A 14,502-nucleotide genomic window follows, 5' to 3' on the forward strand; every position below is an offset into this window, starting at 1 on the left:
TCCAGTTCTGCCTCTGGACTGATGGCTTGAATGTTCTGCTGGGCAAAGAACTGAACAGTGAGCAGACCAAGAGCGAGCTGGAAATCCTGCTGTCCATGGAGATCAAACTGCGTCTTTTGGACCTGGAGAACATCTCTATCCCAGATGTTGCTCCCCCAATCCCCAGTGTGCCCAGTAATTACAACTTCTGCTATGATTTCAGCCATACTGACCACTAAAGTCATCAGAATGGCTTCACATTAACACATGCTGGCACTTCCTCACTGTTATCATGATGGGAGATGGTGGAAGATTGTAGAATTGAAATGGGTTTTATATGATGCATGTACAGAAAGAGTTTTATACCCAGACAGTGATTCAAAATTATTTTTCTGTGCAATATTGGAAAAGGTACCTGCAATAAAAGGCAACGCTCCTTGTCTGAGCAGGCAATGGCTATTGCAATAAGCAACCCATTGCATTCAGGCCAGCAGAACTGGGTGATCCTTGGAGAAAAGGGGAAAGGAGTAAAATAATCTGTAAAATTGTGACATGCAGAAAATACTTAGCTGTCTAATGTCCACTGTGGAGAGCAAAAAAGGATTGTTCAGTTAGATGATTTCAAACTCAAAAATGATCATCAGCTTGCAATGATAACCTTGTGTTTTTCACACCACTATTGTTGTACGAGTTGGAAGAGAGGTTGGACACAGAATGGTTTGCTGATCCCAAATAATTTGATTACTGGTGGGGTGGGGGGAGTTAAATGGGCAAAAGTTTGTGATCTGTGAATTTGATAATTAAACTATGATCTCAGGTGGATGATAGTGCTGGAGGAATGCAGCAGTTGGTTGATCTCATTGGATGCTGTGAAGCTGATTAGTTTTGTGTTATGTGAGGTACTGCAATAGACAGAGCCAGATTTCAGTTATTTCCTTTCTGACAAGAAAACGTAACACAACATTTCAAGACGTGCAACTAGGCTTTGTTAAATTAATTACTATTGATCGAGGTTTGCATTTGTTGATCATGTGTTTGGGCTTAACCAATTCTGGCAGAAGTCAGGGCTGAGGGGTGGGGTACTGGAACAGCAGTGAGGGTTCTTGGGTAAAGAGGATGAAAAAGGTTGTAAAGTTCCTAGAGTGAAATGTAAACAAAGTGTTGGAAATACTTAACAGGCCAGGCAGCATCTGTGGAAAGAGAAACAGAGTTAATGTTTCAGGACCTGAAACATTGACTCTGTTGCTCCATCTACAGTTGCTGCCTGACCTGCTGAATATTTCTAGCAATTTAAACTTCATCTTTTGATTTCTAGCTTTTGCTGTATTTAACTAGAATTTACCAAAAGAAAAAAGCCTGGTCAAAATCTGCAAGGAAGTGTTTATTTTCATGTTGATTTTAAGCTGGTTTCAATACTTATGCTAAAATCTGTCAGGAGTTGGGTGTTTACTGCTGTGCTACAACTCTAATATTAATGTCAGACTTACAGAATTAAATTCAGCAGTGTATTCTCTAATGTAGAAAGAGCTTTTAAATCTGCCCATTCTTGTCCCAGAATCAATGGTGCTGAGGACATGGGTCTGCTGTAGGATGGGTTTAGTCTGCTCTGAGGCATAACTTGGGCTAAGATTTCTAAAAAGCTTTACTGTAACTGCACTGAGCTGCAAGGAGATTATTCAGATGTTCAAACCAGGAAATCTTGGGCTTTATCCTAGGTTTTGTGGTCTTTTTGCTGGACAAGCACTGGCTTGTGCATGGGCACCATGGTAGTGTAGCAGTTAGCGGAACCCTATTACAGCTCGGGGTGTTTTGGAGTTCAATTCCAGTGCCATTCTGTAAGGAGTCTCTATATGTCCTTCCAGTGGAATGTGTGGGCTTCCTTCAGATCCGTCAGTTTCCTCCTACAGTCCAAAGACATTCCAGGTAGGTCAATTGGTCATTGTAAATGTCCTCAGATTAGGTTAGGGTTAATTGGGTTTGATGGAGCGGCGTGGCTCGAAGGACGGAAAAGGTCTACTCCACGCTGTATTGCTAAATAAATAAATATACAATCAAAAGCTCCAGCTAGTTTCATTCTCCATTTAACTTCAGAGAAGGAAGAGTGTCTGCTTTTGAACTGTGAACCCTAATGATCTCTATTGGACGTGCGTGTGTGCATACGTACGTACATACGTACAAGGGATATTGGGTGATAATTCATTTCCTATGTCCTTCTGTTGTTGAACAGCCAACCAAAAGACTATTTTCAAAGGATGCTAGATAGCTGTTAAAATTTTGCTTTAGAAACAGCAAGAGATTTGCAAGTACAAACTGTTTTGTTCAAGGGACAAAAATAGAGGACTTGGAAAACTTCAAAACATGCAGAGCTTGTAATTTTTAAATCAAGGCCATGCATATGATCTCTTCATGTTGTTGTTAATCATGTATGTGAAATGACTAATCCAAGTAATGATGTCTACCACCCATGGGAACATAAGGACAGATATCTGACCTGCTTCTATCTTTCATTTAAGGCACTTATCTATATCTATTTGTTCCACATCCCTTGATTTACTTACTTGTCAGTTTCATTCTTGATGGCTCTAGTTATTCCTTAAATTGTTCCACATCCTTGTGAAAATTTCAAGTTGTGGCTAAAATTCTTTTTGTGGGAAGAATAGTGGAGTGGAAATAATGCTCCCCCATTTTCCCTCCAAAAGGTCCAGCTCTAATTTCAAAGTTATGCAGCCATCTTGATTCCTAATTCAAGTTTCTCTCTAGCTAGACCATCAAATCCTTAAGATGCTTGAAATACCTCAGTCAGTGCATGTTCTTTTCTGGGGAGTATAAGCTGTCTACACGACTGACTGTAGATCCTTCTTTAACTCTGGTGAAACTATCGCTACTCTCTTTTAGGGAAACACCTCTGACGTGGGAAGGGTAAAATGTAGAACTGTTGTTGGACATACTGTAGGGCTCTCACTGATTAGCAGGAGTGATGTATAAAGAAACATGTATCTCAGTAGCATCTTTGCTGATCTCAGCATGTCTCAAAGGTACTATACAAAACTGTGTCCACACTGTTGTGATGTAGGAAATACATCAGCTAAGCCTACAGCCAGCAGTGTGGTAAATAATCAGGCTGTTGTTTTAGTAACATTGTTAGAAGAAAGTCACTGGAGAACTCTATAATGTAATGGGATCTCTAACTTTATCTCTGGTACTCTCTCATTACACAGTATGTCAACCAAAACCTTGCACCCAAATCTATGGCATTTGATACAAAGAAGGTTTCTTGGTTATAGGCTACATTAGCCTACATAAGTATTCATTAACAATACTATGCAGGTAGTTACAAATTGTGGATGTAACATGACAAACTTGAGCCATATGTCAAACACGGTGTGAAATGCAATTCCGTGGTATTACACTGTCATTTCCTAGAGTAGAACCAGTGGGATGTGTCAAAATTCGGTGTCTCAATGCTCAGAGTCCACCAGGAACAAAATAGAAACCTCACATTTGGTTTCTGCACCTTGGCATTATTTCAGTGATCAAACAGCCTGCAAAGTTCTCTTCCTAGGTTCTGTGGGTGAGAATATAAAGCAGCACCTGTAGCCTGAGAATCTCTATCATAGTGAGGGTTAGGGCCCTCAGGAAAGTGACTACAGGAATAGAATTACCGGGTAAGTTCAGAATGAAGAAGCTACACCCTAGCTCAGTAGTGTGCTGCAGTATCAGTGATGGGAGTCTGCTCAAAAAAGCTGATTCCAGCTTTTGGTTGCCATTGGTTCCAGCTGCTATAAATCACAGGGGTGCTGACAATCTGTGTTCAGCCAGACATACACTGGATCAAACTTGAGTACTGCTATTGACTCATTAATTTATTTACAACACTATTGCTTTGGGGTTTGTGCTATTTTTGACTATGTGTATATAAAGTCTCAACATGTTTTGTAAAAAAATCATTTTTTCTGCTACTGAAAATCAATAGATATTCTATGGCATTAACCAACTAGTCTTGTTTTCAATTTCAAAATAAAATCCATTGCTCTACTATGATTCTGTTCTGTACTTCATCACTGTGGACTTCCTGGAGGTGATGTTTTCTTATAGATTATGGTCCCTACTGTTCTGTAGCCTGTCTTTGTGTTTGAAAGAGGGGGCTGCCCACACAATATAACAGCTTGCATTATTAAATAGGACACTCCTGCTCATGCAGTAGGCTTTACATTGCCTCTGGTTCATCTAGTACAGACCCCACAGGCCTTCTACGAACAACCCCGAAGGAAATTTAAGCACTGCTGCCTTCATACTTCACTACCAAGAGATACTGCTGTAGCATTGAAAATGAGGCAGCCATTTTGCACACTACAATCTCCTACAAAGGGCAAAGCCAATATTGACCAGATAACCAAAATATGGACCTGCACATCCTTCTATAGCTTTCAAATTAACAACTGCTCAGAGCACAGAGGGGAACATAGACAATGCCATTGTAAGTGGAAAGCTGCCAGATTTAACTTGCTTGATTTGGGATCTCAGTGGACTGTCCCTACCTTGAATCTGTCAATTTACAACACTAATCTATATATGCATACAGCCACTGGTTTTTCTCCCCATCACAGGCTGACATGCTTTAAGTAGGAGAAAACAAAGAACTCAAACTGACCAATGGCTATAAGAGTGGAATTTTAAAGACAAAACAACCCTGACGGATCTGGAGGAAGAAATGTGCATCATGTAACTACAGGGTGTTTTTGCATCACATCCAGACAGTGTGAGATGCCCTCATCCACGTAAAATGGTACACAAACTCAGTGGGTTTTATCCATGGTCATACATCTCTCAGCAAAGGGCAGGGTTTTGAAAGCAGAAATCCCAGATTATTTTGTTTACCCTAATGCAGTGGCTAATTGGAGCCACAAAAAAAATCAACTAATACAGAGAATCAAACCCTTAGGTCCAATTCATCCATACTGACCAAGTTGACTAAGTGAGATAGTCACATTTGCCCAAGTTTGACCCATGTACATATAAACTTTTCATAGATAGGAAAATGTCTAAATATCTTTTAAACATTATAATTGTACCCACATTTACCACTTCCTCTGGCAGCTTGTTCCATATACCCACCACCCTCCATTTTAAAAACTTGCCCCTCTGGTCCCCTTTAAATCTTTCTCCTTTCACTTTAAACCAATGCCTTCTAGTTTTAGATTCCTCTATCCTGTGAGCATTCACTATATCTATGCCCCTCATGATTTTATGTATCTCTATTAAAGCCACCTTTCAGTCTCCTGCACTAAGGGGGAGTATCAAGCCTATTCTGGTTTTCTTAAACTCAAGCTGTCTAGTCCTACTAAAAGATTCACAAGGATCTTAGAGTAATAGTCACAGAAACAGGCCCTTTGGCCCATCTAGTCCATCCTGAACTATCAGCCTAGTCCCATTGACCCAGACAATAGCTCTCCATACCCCTCCCATCTCGACTTAAATGTCAAAATAGAACCCATTTTCTGCACCCTTTACAATTTAATGACACCATTTCTAGAGCTGGGTGTCCAGAACTGCACCTAATACACAGTGTGGTCTCAGCAATGTCTTATACAATGTAACAATGTCCTAACTCTTGTACTCAGTGCCCTGTTTGATGAATGCAAGAGTGCTTAAGGCTGCCTTTACTACTTTTCCGCACGAGCTCCCCGAAAGTGACAACAATACACTTGTACCCCTTGGTGTATTTTTTCTACGGCATCTTCCAGGGTCCTGCTGTTTATTGTGCAAGTTCTACACTGGTTTAACATGCCAAAATGCAACACTTTGCGCTTGTCATAGTTAAAAATCGATCTCCAAATTCTTGACCCATTTTCCCAATTGATCTAGGTCCTATTGTGGAGCCGTAAACTTACTAAACATGCCAGCTATATTTTCATCCAAATTGTTAATATAGATGGCATATAACACTGGACCCAGCAAAAATCTCTGTGATGTACCCATAGTTGAATGCTACCAATATGAAAAACCCACCATTCCCAACATCTGACTCAATCACCAAGCCAATTTTGGATCTGAATTGCCAACACACCATTGGCCCCATCTGATTAACCTTCTGGACTGCATCAAGTAGGACTGTGCCTATGTGGACATCAGCAAGACATTTGAGTATGTCTACAACACTGTCATCAATCCTCTTCATCACTGTGATGTAGCAGTTAAGCGCAAAGCTGTTACATCTTGGGCATTTGAGATGGGAGTTCAATTCTAACGTCTCCTGTAAGGGGTCTGTACATCTTCCCTATGGAATGCATGGGTTTTCTCCCAGTGCTCCAGTCTCCTCCCACAGTCAAAAGATGTGCCAGTTAATTGGTTATTATAAATTGTTCCACGATTGGGCTAGGGTTAAATTGGAGGTTGCTGTATGGCACAGCCAGAAGGGCTTACTCTGTGCTGTATCTCCAAATAAGATTAAAAAATTTAAAAAGTCAATCAAATTCATAAGACACCATATCCCATGCACAAAGCATTGTTGACTATCCCTAATCATTTTATGCCTTTTCAGGTAGACCACCAACCAAACTGACGTCAAATGAAGGCACAACATTAGCCACAGTTCAGGAATCACAGAACAATTCAGTTCTAAAATCAGAATGGAAAAATACTCAGGCTGCAGCTGTGGAGAGTGAGACAGAGTTGGCATTCATTGTTTCTATCTCCACAGATGATTCCTGACCTTTTGTTCTAGCATTCCATTTTTATATTAGATTTCCAGAATCTGGAGAATTTTGTCCTTGGATTAAGGTTTAGTTGTAGAGTGTTTAACTGAACTACCGAGGATACAGCATTCTACTTCCCCAAGTTTAAAAAAAACATTTATTTTTGGGCCTTAAGCATTTTTAGCAAGGGTGACATCCCCTTCTGCCATTACGAAGTAATGTAGTACCCATGGCTGGAGAGTTTCAGAGTACTGAGCCAACATCAATGAAAAAACAGCATTATGTCATGTCCAAATCAGCATAGTTACTTGTCTTGAGGGAAGTGATCATTTTCCCATGCAATTGCCACCCTAGCCCTAACCATATAACAATTACAGCATGGAAACAGGCCATCTCAGCCCTTCTAGTCTGTGCCAAACACTTACTCTCACCTAGTCCCATTGGCCTGCACTCAGCCCATTACCCTCCATTCCTTTCCTGTCCATAAACCTATCCAATTTTACTTTAAATGACAATATCGAACCTGCCTCTACCACTTCTACTGGAAGCTCATTCCAAACAGCTACCACTCTCTGAGTAAAGAAATTCCTCCTCATGTTACCCTTAAACTTTTGCCCCCTAACTCTCAAATCATGTCCTCTTGTTTGAATCTCCCCTACTCTCAATGGAAAAAGCCTATCCATGTCAACTTGATCTATCCCCCTCATTATTTTAAATACCTCTATCAAGTCCCCCCCTCAATCTTCTATGCTCCAAAGAATAAAGACCTAACTTGTTCAACCTTTCCCTGTAACTTAGGTGCTGAAACCCAGGTAACATTCTAGTAAATCTTCTCTGTACTCCCTCTCTTTTGTTGACATCTTTCCTATAATTTGGTGACCAGAGCTGTATACAATATTCCAAATTCGGCCTTACAATAGCCTTGTACAATTTTAACATTACATCCCAACTCCTATACTCAATGCTCTGATTTATAAAGGCCAGCATACCAAAAGCTTTCTTCACCACCCTATCCACGTGAGATTCCACCTTCAGGGAACTATGCACCATTATTCCTAGATCACTCTGTTCTACTGCATTCTTCAGTGCCCTACTATTTACCATGTATGTCCTATTTTGATTATTCCTACCAAAATGTTGCACCTCACACTTATCAGCATTAAACTCCATCTGCCATCGTTCAGCTCACTCTTCTAACTGGCCTAAATCTCTCTGCAAGCTTTGAAAACCTACTTCATTATCCACAATGCCACCTACCTTAGTATCATCTGCATACTTACTAATCCAATTTACCACCCCATCATCCAGATCATTAATGTATATGACGAACAACATTGGACCTAATACAGATCCCTGAGACACACCACTAGTCACCGGCCTCCAACCTGACAAACAGTTATCCACCACTACTCTCTGGCATCTCGCATCTAGCCACTGTTGAATCCATCTCACTACTTCAATATTAATACCTAACGATTGAACCTTCCTAACTAACCTTCTGTGCGGAACCTTGTCAAAGGCCTTACTGAAGTCCATATAGACAACATCCACTGCTTTACCCTTGTCAACTTTCCTCGTAACCTCTTCAAAAAATTCAATAAGATTTTGGAATCTAGCTCATGGAATTTTGTTGTTCTGCTACCAATGATCAAGTTTGGAGTTGTTGACAAATGCAGGTTTCTGGGAAGCTGCCATTTGATGTTTGTAAATGTGTCTAAACCACCATTAAATAAGCTAAGAAGCTATCACAAATCACTTTAGATTATGAGCTTTATTTTAAACAGTACTGGCTTAATATGTGATGACATTTAAAACAAACCATCCCAGCTTTGAGTTCACTTGCCAGCAACTAATATTTCTAAAAATCAGCATTAATTTTCTACTACAATTAATTTGACAAGTTGCAACTTTTTTAATAGGTGACATTCTTATTGTACAGTAACAATTTACCAGTGACCTGAAAATGCAAATATAAATTTTAAAAGATGCAAGACACTGAATAGGACACAAGTTTTACACATAATAAAAATCAACTGTTGTAATTAGAGAACAACTGAATTTAAAGCCCTCTCTCAAAACCAACTCCTGAAAGTCCTATTGCCCTCCAGTATTTCCCTTCAGTGCCATTTTCAACTTAACCAAATAGTGAACGGACTTACAAGTCATAAGTGCAGCACCATGAAAATTACATTTCATTATCCAACAACATGCGTCTAACTGGATAACAATCAGGAACTTTGGCTAAATATCCCCATGTTCTATATGCTGGGGCAATTGCAATATTCAACCTGGCAGAGGGTCTAAATTATTTAAAATATTTATCATCCACATAAACTTCCTTCTACCTTTCCTCATCTCCCCACAATAATATGTTAAACCTTGACTCCATGAGAATAACCAAGAGTTGAAGGCTGGTCCTTGCATTACAGAAAGTCAAGTCAAATCATGCTAACCAACCACAGTGCTTTCTCAGAGTTTGGAAGCCAGGTTTTGGCTTCTTGAGATAACAGATCTATTGTATCTCCAATTCTTCTTTAAACTCTCTATCCTGTCTTTATCACTAAGACAGAGACAGGTCAGCTTCACCCAGGCACCTTGCTTGAATATTGGTGAGAGTGGGGTGAAGCAGTTGGAGTCGTTTGATGTCTGCAACAGTCAGCCCACCGCACATGGAGACATCCAAACTTTTCAGCCATTTGCACTCGTTCAAGAGGACTTCCAGAAACCTACGGGCAGAAGCAGGGGGAATAACAACTACAATCACTAAATCTGATTCAACCTTACAGTAAAGATGTAATTTTGTTCAACAGGTCAATACAATAATTATGGATCACAAGAAACTTCTCCTTCCCAGTCTTACATAATCAATTTTCCCAATCCTTTCTGTCTCCTTTGCATTTTGAACTGCATCCAAGGCCACCTCCATCAATTAATTAATAAGACCATAAGATACAGGAGCAGAATTAGGCTATTCGGCTCATCAGATCTGCTTCAGCATTCCTCCATGGCTGATTTATTATCCCTTTGAACCTTGTTCTCCTGCCTTCTCCCCATAACCTGACTAATCAAGAATGTATCAATCTTTACTTTAAATATACTCAAGTTATTGAGTCTGTAGCAATCAGTTCCACAGATTCACCACCCTCTGGCTATAAATACTCCTCCTCATCTCTGTTCTAAATGGATGTCCCTCTAGTCTAAGGCTGTGCCCACTGGTCTTAGACTCACCCACTATAGAAAGCATCCTCCCCATATGCACTCTATTGAGGCCTTTCAATATTCAATAGATTTCAATGAGATCTGCCTTCATTCTTCTAAACTCCAGCGAGTATCGGCCCAGAGCCATCAGATGCGCCTCATGCATTAACCTTTTCATTTCTGAAATCATTCTCGGGAACTTCCTCTGGACCCTCTCCAATACAGCACATCTTTTCTTAGATAGGGGGTCCAAAACTGCTCACAATATTTCAATGCAGTCTGACCAATGCAGCCTTATAAAGTCTCAAATGAATTAGATCCTTGTTCTCATATTCTAGTCCTCTTGAAATGAATGCTAATATTGTATTTGCCTTCCTTATCACCAATTCAACCTGCAAGTTAGCCTTTAGGGAATCCTGCTCAAGAACTCCCAAGTCCCTTTGCATCTCTGATTTCTGAATTTTCTCCCTGGTCAGAAAATAGTCTATGCCTTTATTCCTTCTACCAAAGTGCATGACCATACAATTCCTAACACTATATTCCAATTGCCACTTCTTTGCCCATTTTCCCAATCTGTCCAAGTCCTGCAGATTTACTGCTTCCTTAACACTACCTGCCCCACTGTCTATCTTCATATCATCCACAATCGTGGGCACAAAACCATCCAGTCCGTCAATGTGAAAAGAAGTGGTTCCAAACCAATCTCTGTGGAACATCGCTAGTCACAGGAAGCTAACGCAACTTCTATCCATGCTAGTATCTTTCCTGTGTCATGTTAAGCTACCTTATGTGCAGCATCTTGACAAAGGACTTCTGAAATTGCAAGTACACAATATTCAGTTATCCTCCTTTGTTTATCCTGCCTATTCTAATGGGATTTATCAGGCAAGATTTCCCCTTAAGGAAACCATCCTGACTTCAGCCTATTTTATCATGTGCTTCCAAGTATACTGAAACCTCATCCTTAATAATAGATTTCAGCAGCTTTCCAATCACTGAAGTCAGGTTAAATGGCCTATAATTTCTTTTCTTCTACCTCCTTTCCTTCTTAAAGAGTGAAGTGACATTTGCAATTTTCCAGTCCTTCAAAACCATTCCAGAATCTAGAGATTCTTGAAAGATCATTACTAATGCCTGTATAATCTTTTCAGCTACCTTATATAAGTCATCTGGTCCGGATGGACTATACCCCAGCGTATAGTCCATCTGGACCAGATGACTTATATAACTTCTCACCTTTCAGCTTCCCAAGCACCTTCTCCTTAGTAATAACATCTATACTCATTTCTGCCCCCGACATTCTCAAATTTTCTAGCATACTGCTAGTGCCTTCCACAGTGAAGATTGACGTAAAATACTTATTAAGTTCATCCACCCTTTGTCCCCCCTTACAACCACTCCAGAGTCATTTTCCAGCAGTCCAGCATCCCTTCTCACCTCTCTTTTACTCTTTATATATCTGAAAATCACTTCTAGTAACCTCTTTAATATTACTGGCTAGTTTCTCTTTGTATTCCATCTTTTCCTTCTTTATGACTTTTTTAGTTAAGACATACAAAAAAGCTGGACGAACTCAGCAGGTCAGGCAGCATTCGTTGAAAGAAGCAGTCAACGTTTCGTGTCGAGACCCTTCGTCAGGACTAAAGAAGGAGGGGGCAGGGGTCCTATAAAGAAGGAGGGGGAGGTGTAGCTATGGGCACTCGCATGGGCCCTAGCTATGCCTGCCTCTTTGTGGGTTATGTGGAACAGTCTATGCTCCAAATCTATACTGATACTGCTCCCCAACTTTTCCTTCGATACATTGACGACTACATGGGTGCTGCTTCCTGCACCCATGCTGAGCTCGTCAATTTCATTGATTTTGCCTCTAACTTTCACCCAGCCCTCAAATTCATTTGGTCCATCTCGGACACTTCTCTCCCCTTTCTCGATCTCTCAGACTCCATCTCTGGAGATAGACTGTCCAATGACATCTTCTATAAACCCACTGACTCCCATAACTACCTCTTCCCACCCTGCCAAATGCAAAAATTCTATTCCCTATTCTAAGTTCCTCCATCTCCACCGCATCTGCTCCAAGGATGAGGATTTCCGTTCCAGGACATCCCACATGTCCTCTTCCTTTAAGAATCGTGGTTTCCCTTCTGCCGTCATCAATGATGCCCTCACCCACATCTCCATTTCCCGCACTTCAGCCCTCACCCCATCCTCTCGTCACCACAACAGGGACCATGTCCCCCTTGTCCTCACCTATCACCCCACCAGCCTCCGTTCCAGCATATTATCCTCCGCAACTTCCGCCACCTTCAACAGGACCCCACCACTAATGACATCTTTCCCTCTCTACCCCTCTCTGCTTTTCACAGATCATTCCCTCCGCTACTGCCTGGTCCACACCTCCCTCCCCACAGATCTCCCACCTGGCACTTATCCCTGCAAGCATAAGTGCTACACCTGTCCCTACACCTCATCTTTTACCACCATTCAGGGCCCCAAACAATCCTTCCAGGTGAGGCAACACTTCACTTGTGAGTCTTTTGGGGTAATCTATTGCATCCGGTGCTCCCGGTGCGGCCTCCTCTACATTGGCGAGACCCAACGCAGATTGGGAGACCGCTTCGTCGAGCACCTCTGCTCCATCCGCCACAACAGATAGGATCTCCCAGTTGCCACTCATTTCAACTCTCCTTCACATTCTCATTCGGATATGTCCATACATGGCCTCCTCTACTGCCATGATGAGGCCAAACTTCGGTTGGAGGAACAACATCTCATATACCGTCTGGGTAGTCTCCAGCCCCTTAGTATGAACATCAAATTCTCCAACTTCTGGTAATTCCCTCCCTCTCCCTTCCCCCATCCCACCTTCACTCTGTCTCCTTTTCTAGCTGCCTATCACCTCTCATGACTCTGCCTTCTTCTACTACCCATAGTGCTTTCCCCTTAGATTCCTTCTTCACCTCTCCTGCCTATCCCCTCTCTGCTTCCCCTCCCCGACCCCTTGATCTTTCCTCTGATTGGTTTTCCTCCCTCCCCCCACCTTCTTTATAGGGCCCCTGCCCCCTCCCTCTTTAGTCCTGACGAAGGGTCTCGACCCGAAACGTTGACTGCTTCTTTCAACGGATGCTGCCCGACCTGCTGAGTTCATCCAGCTTTTTTGTACATCTTGATTTGACCACAGCATCTGCAGTGTACTTTGTGTTGACTTTTTTAGTTGGCTTCTGTTGATTTTTAAAAACTTACCAATCCTCTAAGATTCAACTAATTTTTGGACTTACTTTTCCCTGGTCAGTCATGGTCATCTCATCATCCATTTAGAATACTTCTTCATTTTTGGGATGAATCTATCCTTTCGAATTGGCTCCAGAAACTGCAGCCAATGCTGTTCTGCTGTCATGCTTCCTAATGTCTCCTTCCAATCAACTTTTGCCAGCTCCACTCTCATGCCTTTATAGTGCCCTTTACTCCACTGTAATACTGATGATATATATGACTTAATCTTCTCCCTCTTCAAAGGCAGGGTGAATTCTATCATACTATGATCACTGTCTCCTAAGTGTTCCTTCACCTGAAGCTCCCTAATCAAAACTGGTTAATTACACAACAACCAACCCAGGATTGACTTTCTCCTTGTGGGCTCAACCACAAGCTCCTCTATAAAGCCATGTTGCAGGCATTCCACAAATCTCCTCTCTTGGGATCCAGCACCAACCTGATTTTCCAAATCTACCTGCGTATTGAAATTCCCCATGACAATTCCAACATTGCACTTTTTACATGTCACTTCTATCTCCAGTTGTACTTTATATCCCATATCCAGGCTTATGCAAAAGCAAAATTTGCATTCTTGCCATCCTGTGTAAAAATGTGAGTTCCTTGAACTCCTTACTAATACACACAAATGGAAACAAGAAGGTAAAGAACTTTGATTTAGGGCCACACAATAGCATAGCATTAGTGGAACACTTTATAGCAGCCAGTTGTAAGATCAGGGTTTGATTCTCACCACTGTCTGTAAGGAGTTTATACATTCTCCACATGATCAAGTGGGTTTCCTCCGGGTGATTCAGTTTCCTCCCATATTGGAAAGACGAGTAGTTAGACTTAGTAAGTTGTGGGCATGCCATGTTGCTGCCAGAAGCAACCCAGCACAATTCTCGTTGATTTGATATGACACAAACAATGCATTTCACTGTACGCTTCAACATACATGTGACAAATAAAGCTAATCTCTATCTCTTTAATTGCACCACCACACCCAGCAAAGTTTTACTGAAAGCAAAGTACTTTGCAGAGAAGCACCCAGTGAACAGTTACAAATAGATAATCCCTGCGATGGTGCTGCTGATGAGGCAGTGCTGATCAGGACACCAGAGCTCTTGTAATATCAAACATTATGACATTGTAGCCATTACTGAAACTTGGCTACAGGAGGGCAGGACTGGCAGCTTAATGTTCCAGGGTTCCGATGTTTCAGACGTGATAGAGGCAGAGGGATGAAGGGTGGGGGGGGGGGGCATTGCCAGTCAGGGAAAATGTTACAGCAGTGCTCAGGCAGGACAGATTAGAGGGCTTGGTTACCGAGTCCATATGGGTGGAGCTGAGAAACAGGAAAAGAATGACCACATTA

The 14,502-nt window shown here is 41.5% G+C and overlaps 2 protein-coding genes across 4 annotated transcripts in view; one reads left to right on the forward strand and one right to left on the reverse strand.

The window, feature by feature from the left end:
- The window catches only part of elmo3 (engulfment and cell motility 3), a 139,755-nt gene extending 135,735 nt beyond the window's left edge, over positions 1 to 4,020 (forward strand). The window contains exon 21 of the mRNA XM_059992526.1: positions 6 to 4,020. Within this exon, the coding sequence (XP_059848509.1) occupies positions 6 to 218 (213 nt within the window). The 3' untranslated portion in view covers positions 219 to 4,020. The remainder of the gene's footprint in view (positions 1 to 5) is intronic.
- A 4,447-nt stretch (positions 4,021 to 8,467) lies between these two features.
- The window catches only part of fbxl9 (F-box and leucine rich repeat protein), a 50,973-nt gene continuing 44,938 nt past the window's right edge, over positions 8,468 to 14,502 (reverse strand). For all 3 annotated transcript variants that reach the window (XM_059992530.1, XM_059992529.1, XM_059992531.1), the window contains exon 8: positions 8,468 to 9,400. In XM_059992530.1, the coding sequence (XP_059848513.1) occupies positions 9,235 to 9,400 (166 nt within the window). In that variant the 3' untranslated portion in view covers positions 8,468 to 9,234. The remainder of the gene's footprint in view (positions 9,401 to 14,502) is intronic.

Source organism: Hypanus sabinus, chromosome 17, assembly GCF_030144855.1.
Source record: "Hypanus sabinus isolate sHypSab1 chromosome 17, sHypSab1.hap1, whole genome shotgun sequence".
Taxonomy (NCBI): Eukaryota; Metazoa; Chordata; class Chondrichthyes; order Myliobatiformes; family Dasyatidae; genus Hypanus; species Hypanus sabinus.